At 36.8% G+C, this 13,956-nt stretch overlaps 1 protein-coding gene across 10 annotated transcripts in view; it reads right to left on the bottom strand.

Moving 5' to 3' along the window:
• EZH2 (enhancer of zeste 2 polycomb repressive complex 2 subunit) overlaps nucleotides 1-13,956 on the bottom strand; it is a 51,014-nt gene that overhangs the window by 28,297 nt on the left and 8,761 nt on the right. For 3 of the 10 annotated variants that reach the window (XM_030009802.2, XM_030009798.2, XM_030009804.2), the window contains exons 2-3: nucleotides 1,001-1,124; nucleotides 344-472 (exon numbers count right to left, since the gene is read on the bottom strand). In XM_030009802.2, coding sequence (XP_029865662.1) covers nucleotides 344-472; nucleotides 1,001-1,117 — 246 coding nt within the window. In that variant the 5' untranslated portion in view covers nucleotides 1,118-1,124. Of the gene's footprint in view, nucleotides 1-343; nucleotides 473-1,000; nucleotides 1,125-1,225; nucleotides 2,440-6,113; nucleotides 6,144-9,576; nucleotides 9,857-13,956 lie in introns of those variants that run through there. The other 7 variants (XR_003922778.2, XM_030009799.2, XM_030009797.2 and 4 more) reach the window with 7 other exon arrangements.

The following is a 13,956-nucleotide window of genomic DNA, read 5'->3' as shown; positions in this document are numbered from 1 at the left end:
AATATCAGTGAGACAAAATGGTTTGATTAAAGGATGCTGAGGATTATCCAATTATCAGAAATAAAGAAGTTTCACTTTTGTGTGTCATTCAACGCTAGGTAGCCTACTATGTATTTATTGCTTTCCAGAAGTCATATAATTGAAGTAAATAATAAATAAATTCTCTGAGACTGGTATGAAAAATATTTAGTGCCAAGTCATGTCATGCTGGGGGGGGGGGGGAAAAAAAAAAAAAAAAAAAAAAAAAAAAAAAAAAAAAGAAGAATAGCCAATTTTCCAGTAATAAAACGAAAACGAGCTAACAACCTTGTAAGTGGAATTACCACAACACATGTTAACCAACCTCCCTGGTCCCGCGCAATGAGCTCACAGAAGTCATGATGTGAACAGGCTGTATCCTACGTTGTTTCCATTCTTGATTTAAGATTTCAGTTCTTTCCATTATCTTCTGACGATTAGAATTAAACATACTCTAAAAATTAATCACAATTGTAAACATTACCAAAAAAAATCAAAGACTCTAAATTCACCTGCTAGCATCTTAAGGCACTATAACATTTACTAAAAAAAATAAACAAAACCAGACAGGATAAAAAAAAAGTGCTCAAAACTCACCCCCCCCAATTTTCTTTAAATGTCAGTGAGGCTCAATATAGTTCATTATCCCTTTCTTTGACTCAAACCATGTTCTCATGTTTAGAGACTCAGAGGTTTAGCATGGAACTAAATTCTAAATGGAATTAGAAAGCATATGTGGCTAAAGAAGTTGCCGTACTTGCTCTCCACAGTCTTTTTCTTCTACTTAGCATGCCTGATTCAATCATATATAAATGTGTCATACCTGTTTATAAGGTCACAGAGTTAAGACAAGTTTTCAGTACATTAACAAAGTATTTAATGAAATTGTTATTGCAGGTGTTAACTGCAGGACAACTCATACTTCAGAAGACAGTCAATTTTTGTACCATTTTTTAAGCAATAGAACCAAAAGATGACATACCTTTACTTCATCTGCACGTCGAAACCTCTTGAGCTGCCTCAGTCTCATATATTCTGATTTCACACGTTTTCGCCAACAAATTGGTCCCTTCTCAGATTTTTTTCCGGTTTGACCCATGATTATCCTACAAGAGACACTGTCATGTTAATATTACTGAATCTAATGCCACTGCTTACAGAGGAAGTTAGAGTGAAGTTAGGTAGGCTAAAGACATTCCTTTAATACCTTTCATATCCAATTCCTTTAATTCCTTTCAATCAGACACTTGCAATACCATACCAATCCAACAAAAAAAAAAAAAAAAAAAAAAAAAAAAAGAAATTAGAAATTAAAACATACTTAAGTGATAGACACCGGAAAACAGTAATTTTAATTACAAATCAGTGGGACCGTTCACATTTGCCTTTCCCTCCTCGCAGGAGCAGTCCTCTTCAGTAAGATACCAACTCCTTCTGGAGTTGATTTCAAGTGCAGAGAAGTACCCCAAGTACAGTCGTCCTACCCAGCCACTCAAGTGTCAAAAAGTTCTAGAAATTCAGACATAAAGAGTTTTGAAACAGCCAGAATAAGAGACCTTTCTCTTTTCTCAAGTATTCTACAAAAACACAAACTGTCCAGCTGACTGCAAACAGGACACTGTATTCCACTTTTACTGATCACCCTCCTAGTACCAAGAGCCTCATTTTTATGTTACAGGACTGCTGGCAATGAAGTTGTAATTTTACATTATAATCCAAATGTGTTGCTAGAATATGCCAATCTGCTCAGCATTTTTCAAAATCAAGGACCGTATGCTACAACTATGCTGGCAATGACTATTTTGACAGCATCCCGAAACAAAACCACTACATCGAAGACTGGCTTCCTCTCAAGAGTCATGCTGTAACAACTTACAGTATTTCACTGAATAGCTCAAAATAGCATTCACAATAGCCATCATGGACTGAAAGGCTGAAATGTCCAGTTTCCCAAGGTTAATACATTCTCAAATGAGCATAATCAATTTGAGCAGAAACAATTCCAGCCCTTCTAACTATCAAGGTAAGTAAACATGAACAGAGGTGTCTTCTTCAGGCTGGAGTCAAATGCCCAGTGCTACCTCTCCTGCCTCACAGCACAGCTCCCCTGACAGTCACGAGTACAGCTTTATCCAAGTTATTGAAAGCTCTTTGCTGCTGTAGGCAGAGCTCTATTTTCAGCAGTTTTGTACAGGATAGATATGAGTTTTATCAGACCTTATGACAACTGGGGCCAGGGGGTGGGGATCAATACAGAACCTGTTTATTCTCAATACCATGCCTTCATTTACACTGAACACATTTACATTGAACAAAAGGTAATATAGTCTATAAGAGCATGACACCCATTTTTATGCAAGACATTAAATCTTATTTTGTAAGAAAAGTTGCTGGGTTTTTAAATTTAGAATGAAAATGACTCAACAAACAAATGGCAGAATTGCTGACCCAAATCATCAGAAGAATCCTTTGAGGAAAAAAGGCAAAGCATATAAATAAGTTTCACATAATGCCCGAAGCACCTGACTAGACAGAGGGGGAGGACAAAGAACCAGCAGCAGGAGGGACGTAAATCTAGAGCAAAGTGTCAAACACTGTTGCTCTGTTTCCATGCCTCAAGGCAGCAAGTAGAATCCACCTGTATCTCATTTGTCACAACACCAGTGATTAAAAGAGAATGAGATAAAAAAAAAAAAAAAAAAAAAATTAAAAAAATCCTGGACCATTCATGTTAGAGCATGGTAAAGAAAATAAGTGATTCAAAGTGCACTACGATACTGATTAGAGAACAGCATAAAAGCATTATGAAGTACAGAAAATGCATTGTATTATATGCTAAACTAAGCAAAGCAAAAATATGGAAAAACATCCCATTAACTGGAAATAAATTAGACATAGAATAAGTATCCTTAAATAACAGAAAGACAGAAACTCAATTTGCAAGTAATACAGAATATCAAAATCACTTCAGTTACGGTTCACGCAAAAGACATGGAAAAAGTACCAATGAATTCAAAAGATAAGTAAAAGCTCAGCTGACAATACTGAAGTAGCATATCCCATAAAAACAAAACACAGATTATGTTTACTTACTCTAATACTGCAACAACCACAGCCCTTCTTATTCTAGTTTCCTGAAGAATAACAAATGATTCAGGTTTTTAAAAAAGCTTTCTTAACTAAAATTAAATTGCCAGATAAGCCCTGCTCATCAACAGCAGATCTATATGGAAATTATATATAATTAGATTAAAAACAACAACAACAAAAAAACCCCCAACAGAATTCCCATCTTTCTTTCATACAATGGAAATACAGTCCCAAGAAGACCGTACAAATAAGGTTTTAAGACCTGAGAGAAATATATCACCATCGAGTAAACAAATCCAATCTATTCAAATTTTCAGTAATTATCAATGTTACCTGTTGTATTAAAATGGTAAGAAAAATAATACTTTACAAGATAAATGCTTCCTTTTAAAACAGCATAACTTAGGCACACTCAGGTCATTCATCTGAAAACAAATGTGACTTACAAGAACACTCTCCTCTTGCACTAGTTTCAAGCTGCTATCTGGGGCACAACATAGACAACAATTTAATGCTCAAGGCACCAAATAACAAATCACAGAAAATGAAAAAAATGCACTGTTGCTTATGTCAAGTTATGGCAAGAAAAATTTCTTCTAGATAAAGTAATATGTTAATGTGCAACAGTCAGTGGGATACACATAGTGCATTGAGTCAAATACGTATAAACAAAGTAGAAACGGCCTCTTAAGTGGCAAGTCCGTATTAAGAGAAAAAACACCGAGTGGAAAGGAAGCATATGCATGTATAGGTTATAGAAAAATCATAGCTAAGAAAAAAGCAAAGTGTCCTGGATGCATGTTTGTAAAATACTAATTTTGAAAAACCCTGAAAATTTATTAATTAATTCTGATTTTGAGCACCAGTTTTTCAAACCAAGCAAGCCACATTTTTATGTTTCTGGACAGCTGAACACCACCAAACTAGAATTATAGTGTTGTTAACATATGTACTATCATAAGAGGTAATTATTTCTCTGTTCCTAATCTCAGAAGTATGGGAAAGAAAAAGCAAACAAGGCATGGGGCAGGGAGAAAAGAGCAGACAGAGTTAATTCTCACAGTGCAATTGATCCATCATCCTCACATTAGGACTATAGCCAAGTGCCACTGACAATTTCTAATGTCAATTCAAAGGTTGCCCCAAAAACTATACATTTAAGAAACCAGACCTGAGAAAATGGGATAAGAAGTTTCGCAGACAAGGACAGCCTATGTCAGGTCAGGGCTGGGGGAGCAAAAAATGAGACAGGAAGATGAACTCTTACAGAAGGGTGCTGGACACTACCTCCATCCCTGAAAGGAAAAGTAATTTGGAGAATTAAAAGACTTCAGCGAAATATCAACAAACTCAGTCTCTGGGGCAAATTCAGGACTGTAGATGCTGTCTCAAGCCTACTGTTGGTCCACTTGCACTAGTATCTGTGTGTAAGAAAATCCTTTCCTATATCACTTTCTTCCACCATTTCTGCTGTTCACATTCATTAGTACTCTGAGCTGTAACAAACTACAGAGTTTTCACTTAGCTAAACAAGAAAAAACCTATACATTTTCATTAAATTATATTGTATGGGATTTGCAGCTAGGATTGCGGAGCAAAAAAGCTAGTGAATTTTAAGATCAATTTGTCAGAACTAGTCAACTTTTCATATGAAGGTTCAGAATATTCCCTACAGTAGTAGCACAAGTGCCACAAGCTAAATCCCATCTGTCTAAGAATAGTTAAGCCTGTTTTAAGAAGTCAGCATAATGTTAAACAGTTTCCATTTAATAAGTAAAAACATTATACTGGCTTGTCTTAGTGCAATGGTCTGATTTTGAGAGCCCCCAAGCCATGACCCTCTTCTCTGTCCCCATTTCCCCTTCTGAATCCTGCCAGCTGTTTCTATTGTTTTAAAACCTTTTTCTTTCCCATTTTCTCATCCTCTTCATACCAAGGGCCTACAGAAACCATCTAATTGCTAAGGAATCCACTCCTGAGAACTTTTATCCAAAAGAAAGAAACTATGTAGCAGTCAACTCAGTTATTTATGGGCAATTATCTCATCTTTAAAATAGATACAAGAAAGCAAGCATAACTCTAAAGCAGTTATACTGTTTCTAGAGAAAACTCGGCTCCCAAAGTGCAGAATGACTTCCATTAACCTTGCCAGACCTTACCTAGCATCACACTAAGGAGGAAACCTTGCCATAACAATCTGCACCCTCTTTGCAGAAGAGAGAACACTGGGAAATGTGGTGAGACATCTCAAGTGATTCTAGTGTCAACTTGGTACAGCCACAGAGAGACGGACTGTCTCATTCCAGACTGGAAAATCACCCCGATGGCATAGCAAGCAAGGAGATGTACATGCCACACTTTAACACAAAGGCTTAACACCTTGGGTCCAAAGCTGCGTTTTCAACCCAGCCAGCCCTCCCAGAGCACAGCACTGCAGAACTGATGTGACCCCACACTGCCTATTCTATACATACAGCTGAGCATTGCTACACTGCTCACCTGCTCTCATACCACCTGTATTTTTCCATTACTTGTAATATTACAGCTACCTAATGCCCTGAGCTATAAAGTATACCCATGCACAGTATACCTAAGTGCATGAGTAGAACTGGACATGAGATAATTATACTAATGATAGGACTAATGTAATTCTAAACAGACCACCATCAAATACAAGAAAAATAACAAAACTAACACCTCTTTTTAACCAATAAGGAGTCTGAACTATGGTATTAGGAATGAGACATAGTGAACCCACCTAAACACTGATTTTACAAAAACCCTACAAGAAAATAAAAACACATAGCTATTCTTTTCAGTTCCTAGTCATGCTTGCATACTTGGAATGAAAAACAACAAACAGCAGTGTCCTAGACCATATAAGTTTGCATTTTAAATAAACTTTGCTGAGCTTTTTATAATGAAGTTATGTACAAGATCCGCATTCTTTACAATAAGTTTTAAAGAAACTTCATGCCTATAAGATTACATCAGCCAATACTTACTTTCAGCAGCCAAAGAGTGTACAATACATCTAGAATTCATGAGACAAGTGTAGAAAAATTTCAGCTCAAATTGCTCCTGTTTTGCCTACAGAACTTAGAAATAGCCTTATTTAAAGACAACGTCCTATTTTTTTTCAATCATTTTGGTAATATCCATCAGTGACAGACAAACACACAGATAATTCTTTAAATTAGGCAGTCTATTTAAGGTAGGCGCCTATTAAATTAGGTGCTATTTAAGCACCTCTGGCTACCATGCCAAATTTCAGGGGGAAAAAAAAAAAAAGTAATGAAAATTTTCAAACTGGAAAGCATGGGAGAACAAATGAGGGGGTCTGCCCTTTTGAAAGAATGCTATTAGTTTGTAATTGTGCTTAATATTACACAATATTTTAAACTGTAACAATATTACATTATCTTCTCTTTACTCAGGATTTCTGGAGATATTTACAAATTAAAACATACTGTGTACAGTATAACTTCTCAGTTCTTTTTGTGAATTAATCTACACTCAAAAGGTTATTCATAGACTTTAAATATATGCATACACTGATATAATACTGCACTTAAGAGCACTCTTGACCAACAGTTTCAATGCGGGGGGTGGGGGTAAGGATGGAGGGGAATATAAAACCCAACAGAGAAACTGCATATGCAAACTGAACAATAAAATGAGTTGTCATGGGTTTTGTTGCCTAAAGTAATGAAAGAGTAATGAAGGAACAAAATAATTCAGATGGGGAAGGGGCAGGTAGCGGGGAAGTACTTCTACCTCCCATAAAGTCAAAGATGAATGCTTTCACATTTGCTTCTCAGAACCTTGAGCTCCAAAGGAATGTATTTAACTGCACAGCCCTGCTCAATGAACTACATCACACTGCTTCTTGACCTCTTCTACCTCACCATTAGCATGCCCACAGCCCTGTGAATAGCGAAGTGCTTCCACTAAGTTCTCTGGACTGGATGCACTGGTAAATTCAAAGCATGCATCTGAGCTGGCTTCATGAACTGTCACTTCAGATACCATAAACTTATTTAGATTCAATACTACATAATGAAGGTACTCACCCAAGTAATTTCTTCAGCAGCGATGGCATCTTATAATCACCCCACCCTTCCCAATGCTTTATTCTCACCCCAATACTGCCTACTGAGCTGCAGCCACTCTTCTCGAAGGGATGCATGGTAAACTGGATTAAACTGACCAATGATAAATAAAAGCTCACTTCTGTGATTGTTTTCTGAAACACAGATCAGTTTGATGATCCCATCCACAACTGTGGCTTCCTGTACACAACTATAAAGTATTTGTTAGGAACTTGGACCAATACTAGGGAAAAACTAGTACAGACAATTACGCCACAAACAGGCAACGGTTTTATACATCAGTTTGCCCTGGAGTGGCCAGCATGCTCTTTAACTGTAAGCTGTTATCAGATCCAGACAGCATACAGGTCTCTCAGCCTGAGCATATGCACTCTTACTAATGGAGAAATTATTATATATTAAACCCTATCTGAAGTCATCATTGAACTTCTTCAAGCATCTACAATATTTGGGGTTCAGTTAAAAAAAAAAAAAAAAAACCACACCAAACAACCACACCCCACCACACCCTTCTATGCTTTTCCTCAAACTAAAAAAAAAAAAAATTTTTTTGCTCAGGCAGCAGAATTTAGGATAACTGTCACATTCAACTCAAAAAGCAGAATTTAGCAACAGAAGGAATTAACAAGATTTTTCCATAAGCCTGCAAAAAATTTAATACTTGTTAGAAAACCAAGTTGGTGAGGGGCCTAGAGCACAAGTCTTATGAGGAGCAGCTGAGGGAACTGGGGCTGTTTAGTCTAGAGAAGAGGAGGCTGAGGGGAGACCTTATCGCTCTCTACAACTACCTGAAAGGGGGCTGTAGTGAGGTGGGTGCTGGTCTCTTCTGTCAGGTGGCTGGAGATAGGACAAGAGGAAATGGCCTCAAGTTGAGGGAAGGGAGATTTAAGTTAGATATTAGGAAAAATTTTTTTACTGAGAGGGTTGTCACACATTGGAATGGGCTGCCCAGGGAAGTGGTTGAGTCACCATCCCTGGAGGTATTCAAAAAGCAAGTGGACGGGGTACTTCAGGACATGGTTTAGTGGGCATGGCTGATGGTTGGACTCGATGATCTTGAAGGTCTTTTCCAACCTAAATGATTCTATGATTCTAAAACAAACAAACAAAATATAATACATTTCAAGTATCAAAAAATCAATGCATTAAGCTTAGACCTAAAGTTGTTAACTATCTAAAACCACCTCATAAAAAAACCTCAAATGATCTTTTATGTTCAGGATTTTACACAGCACAGTACAACAAAATAATTGTTCAACTGCAGCTAAGTATTTTTCAGCTATGTTAAGCTAAACTTCACTATTTAGAAAGTCTTGGAAATTTACTTTTATTATTTTACTTCATGCACCCTAAATGCAAAACAAGACAATACTCTCCATGAACCTATCCTAAACCTTTCTAGAGCAAGCAGTTTCCAGTAGACTCTTACCACAATTATCAAGCACCTGAAAATAACTATCAATAAAACACATACATATTGCCAGACTTCAAAAAAAATTTACTCAAAAGTTAACTATAAATTAATGCTGTAATCTGCCAGATCAGTCTCCTTCATTTATACCAAACTTTTTTTAACAGCATAGAGAGATTCATCAAAAAACTACGGTCAAGAAACAAAATTACTCTCTTGGGTTACATAAGAAAAATTGTTCACTGCCGTGATTTCAGAGCTGCTAACTATTTCCACATTAAGTTATGCAAGCTGCAGGGGTGGGGGTAAGAATTACGCTCCCAGCACCTCGAAGGGCTTTTTACCTGTGCTATCAGCAGACACAAAAAAAATATGCTCAGAAGTTTTGTAGTTGCTTGCTACTCTGCTACTCTTTCTGCATTTTCTAAAGCAAAATAAAACATGGTTTTCTTTCGAACTTATCTACGTAAAATAGCACATTCTCATTTCCATGGGAAGAAAAATATTCCCAAGGCCACTGTCAGCTTGGGTAGTTCAGATACCAAACCTGACCGACTAACAAAAATCTCTAGCTCTGAAATACAACTACATAGTAAAGATTAACATAGTTTATTAATAATATTTCACTACAAAAGCAATGACAGCACATTTACTATTTTACAAAATTAGTCACAGAGAAATAGATGGGAGTAAATGTAGTGTGATTTTTACTATTCTACACTATAGAAATGTGGTATTTTAAATTTACAGTGCAGTTCAAGCTATTTTTAGTTGAGAAATACCTAAAAATACTTATCTATGCTTTAGAATTTACATCATGTTGTTATTCCATATGCTGAAGTTCTGTATCTTTAAAGGATGTTTAAATTTAGAGAGAGAACCTACATCAAATGCTACCATCAGTTCAACTACCTTCCTCAAAAGCTATTTGGTGTCTAGTTTTACCTGGAAAAGACATCATCCGTCCGCTGTATCAGTGGCACCTGATCACTCATTTCCACCTCTACTCAGACTTCTCTACTGTGAGAGCTTAAGTGCTTATGATACTGTTAATCAAACTAGGTCATGTAAAAAAAAAAAAAAAAAAAAAACTGTATGAACAGCCCAGAAAATAAACACGCTTAGTTTTTAAATACAATTTTTCAACAAAATCAGCTCCACAAGCTGGTTTGTTCAGCAGCCACATGAATTCTTGAATCAAGACAAGTGAAGGGGGTGCAACACTAGGGCAGGAACAAGAGGCAAAGAACTGAAATTGGAGAGGGCAGCAGTTTAGGCTTCAACAGAAGTGCCTGTCAAGCCATGTCATCTCTCTGCCACACAATTTTACCAGTACAGAAAAATTATTCTTAACAACCAGAAACAGGAAACATTTACTAAGTCATCCATGCCAGCTCTGCCACTCTTCGGGCAGATAAATACCAACAGGCTTGTATTGATCTACAAAGGCTTAACCTGTATTGGGCTCTGTCTGGCAGTATCTAAAAGAAATTTATCAGTTCATGAACTGATCTAAGCAGATAACTCCAAACAACTCATGTGTCCTTCCTCACTCTGACAGGCTTCAGTGGTTGTGGATCATTGCAGGTTAATAAAACACTCATGACCAGCTCTAACAAGATTCCATGTTCTTCAAGAATGTTCTTGGTTACTCAAGAGATGGAAATTGTTATACAAGCTATTGTCAAAGACAAAACTATTAATTTTAACAAACTTAATGTAAGGAGGAGAACCATCAACAGCCTTAGATGTACCAACACCATAACCCCAAACTGAGGAACAATGTCTGTGTGTGAAAGCAAATGTCCAAATCTCAGAATACTTCCTCTTCCTCCCCCTCAAGTTAGCAGAAAAACCCTGGCTTGCAAGTAGAACTAAAAGCCTGTGTTTCAATTGCAGTGTGGGTAACAACCACATCCAAGACATTTTACTGTCAACCCTAACACCAATACAGACTGATGACGGCTGTAGACTTTCCAGGTAACATAGCTGCGCCAAAAGCAGAAGGTCTGCTGCTATAAATAGGCATGCTTTTATTATGAGCAGTCTCATCACTATCCTATTTTTGTGATAGTTAGCTCCTCGAAGTTACTAATTGCAACACTAAAATACATTTCAGTTAGCGGAATCCCTTCAAAAGTAGTAGTCTGTCACTACAACTACAATATTGTGGGGTTTTTTATGTACCACCAACAAAATGTTTGCCTCCACTGGAACATAGTTGTCAAATTCAAGGCCAGTGCACTCTCTCCTCCCTGACATAATCAATGGTTACTAGTGTATTAACAGTTACCCAACAGAATTTAACTTTGAAGAACAACATTTCAACTTAACCAAAACTAAGCAGAACATTCACTTGCCTATTTGCTTTTGGAAGCTGATGACAAATACATCCTAAGGTACTTCTCAATTAGGACTGGGAAAGGAAGTGGGAACTTAAAATGGCATGTTTCCTCTCTTCGTTGTCTATCTACACTACTTCAGCATCTCAGATAGAATTTACATGGCAAATATAATAAATGCGATTGAGGTAATCAGTTACATCAAATCAGATCTTTTCTGCACTCAAAAGAAGCAGAGTTTCCTAACTGGACCAAAATTGCTCATGCTGGCCTGATAAGCACCCAAACTGGCAAGGAAGAAGAGGAACAATGCAACCGGGGTCAAGGGAAAAGAGCAAAGCCTTTCCCTGTTAATGTCAGCAAACTGTTAGAGCATATCAGCCACTTGCCTTAGACTAGAACACTTATCTTCCGTACCATGTAAAACATACTATTCACACGGTGTAATTTTTTTTTCTTCACAAGACTTTGCACAATCAAAGCAGTTAATGTGGCAAACTACTTCTGCACAAGAAGCTTTCAAGAAGTGTGTTTCCTGCTATCTCTAGATCAACTAAAGATTGCTCTGAAAAGATGTAGTGAGTGGCAAAACAACAGGAGCAGCCATTTGTAACTTATGTAGACAAGTTACCAGTACAAGACAAATATAGACATCTGTAACAAATGAAAAGCTAGTGTAGGTTTGTTCAATTCAGTTCTGCCTCATACATCCCATTACAGCCATTCACAACAGCATGTATACAAATCAATGGTTAACAATGATTATTTTCCATTTCCTATTATTAGTACAAGTCTAAGACTTCAAGATAAGTTCTATTTATTCTTAACAAATATTTAAGAATACTACATGTAGACTCCCAAGTCCTAAACACTCTTTAAAACATGTGTCATGTTTTTGCCTGTTTCTGGGCCTTATCAAAATTGGACAAGTCACTTCAAGAATTTCAACCAATACATAAAAGAATTCATTCCCTGAACAGTGTGCTTTCTTACACAAATCAGAGCTAAACCCAGACAATCACAGCAGTTGAGCACTATTCTAGCCCTTCCACCGAGACATGCTAATCTATGCTAAATGAAAGTACAAGAGGCAACAGACAAAACTCAGCAAGGGATTTCATTTCAATATAGGGAGAAAATTCTTCACAGTGAGTGCAGTCCAGTGTAGGAATGCATTAAGCAGAAAGGTGCTAGAATCTCTGTTCTTGAAAACATTTTAAAAGTGGTCTGGAAAAGACCATTTCAGTGTTGGCCATGCCTGAGCGGGAGACTGGATCAGATGACCTCTAGATGTACCTGCCAACCTAAACTATACTACAAGTCAATACAACTCTGAACTGGGCCCACCATCTCAAAACCAAGGATCACACTATTTTTAAAGCTGATCTATGGAGCTTGCTTGCCTTTTAAATTCCAGTTTAATATTTCAGAGGATGAAAACATTCACCACTGCATTCTAAAATTCTTGGTATTTCAATCAGCTACAGGTAAAATTTGGAAAACACCACTACTAAGGGAAAAATAATCTGTGAATTAAAAGGCTTAAGAGCTTAATCAGACTGAACTCTTCAGTGTGTAATCACCAATTGTTCTAATCAGTAGAAACACTTGTTATGTTACAGTCTCTTTTAACAACTTCATCAACTAGTTAGTTCACACACTCCTTCCCACTACTATTCCATGTATTTGTTCATTTGAAAGAGGCCTTCTCTGCTTAACAGTACAGTTGGAGCCTTCAGTTCTACCTCTTAGAAATCATAATTTAAAAAGACAGATCGGAAAGCTCTTCACTAATTAAGAATGTAGTCTAGAGTGCTACATACTCTCCATAAACTTACCATTATGTTTAAAATTTAAAAAAAAACATAAAAGGGCTGTTTTTCCAAATTAGTTGTCTTCTTATCCTGATAGGGTTCTGCTTCTCCTACAGCCCAGCCTTTGTGCCTTTGAAGTGTCACTCTTTTCAGACCTTTTACTTTCTGTCATTTAAGTGACCACAGCCTTACCTTGCACTTGGTGTATTTAAGATCTGATCTCTACCCTGGAACATTAAATGGTTAGTTGGGTTTTGGCAGGGGTTTTTTCAGACTTCAATTTCACCTTTTCATTTTTAAATAAACTTAAACACATTCTAGAAGATATCAATAAGCAAGTCAAGCAGTACACATGGTCATGATAAGCAACTACTCTATGACCTGCTTCCCCGCAACTGGAGAGATGTGCCTCCTCAATTATTTCTTCCCAAGCACAATGGGTTTTGGGCCTTGTTACTATCCCAGCAGCTCCTTAAGTTAATAGCTCCCAATTGATACTTCAGGATATTCAAGATTACTGAGATGCTTTTCTGTATATTTTGAGTAAGAATTTCAGTTTCTTTCAAAAGAGGCTTAAAAAAAATTTAAAAAAAAAAAAAAAAAAATCACTGTTTTGTGGCAAATTCACACTTGGTCATCACATGCTACCCTGATCAAGATGTCTATCATAAACAAAATAACTGTACACACCCTTTTCTCTTACAGCTGTATGAATGGCTATCAGTGAACTAAGAGTAGTTTCATGACATACTTAATCCAATCAAACTACTTATTTGTAGTAGTACTACCACCAAACTAACTTATTAGCTGTAATGACTATATTTTTATCTGCAGTATTATTCCCCAAACTAAAACTAGTTGGAGTGGTTACTAAATTATTGTTAACATAGGCAATGCCTTGTATCTGAGCTAATCAATGTAATCAGAATTTCTTCTAAATGGCTGATTTTTAGCTCTCCTATGATAACAAGGCTGATGCATCCTTCTGCATACATACTCTATGGTAACTTCTGATGCAAATGACAAATACAAACCAAATGTGACATGGCTTACAGATCACTAAGTTATGTATGTTTTCTGCAACAGATTCATGAAGGACTGCAAGTGCTCTGGCATTATGAAAAGCTGCAGCGTGAACTCACATTTTATTTATATAAAAAAAAAAAAAA

The sequence above is a fragment of the Aquila chrysaetos genome, chromosome 3 (assembly GCF_900496995.4).
Source record: "Aquila chrysaetos chrysaetos chromosome 3, bAquChr1.4, whole genome shotgun sequence".
NCBI lineage: Eukaryota > Metazoa > Chordata > Aves > Accipitriformes > Accipitridae > Aquila > Aquila chrysaetos.
The sequence above is the reverse complement of the archived record's forward strand: the minus strand, read 5'-3'. Positions and strand labels throughout refer to the sequence as shown.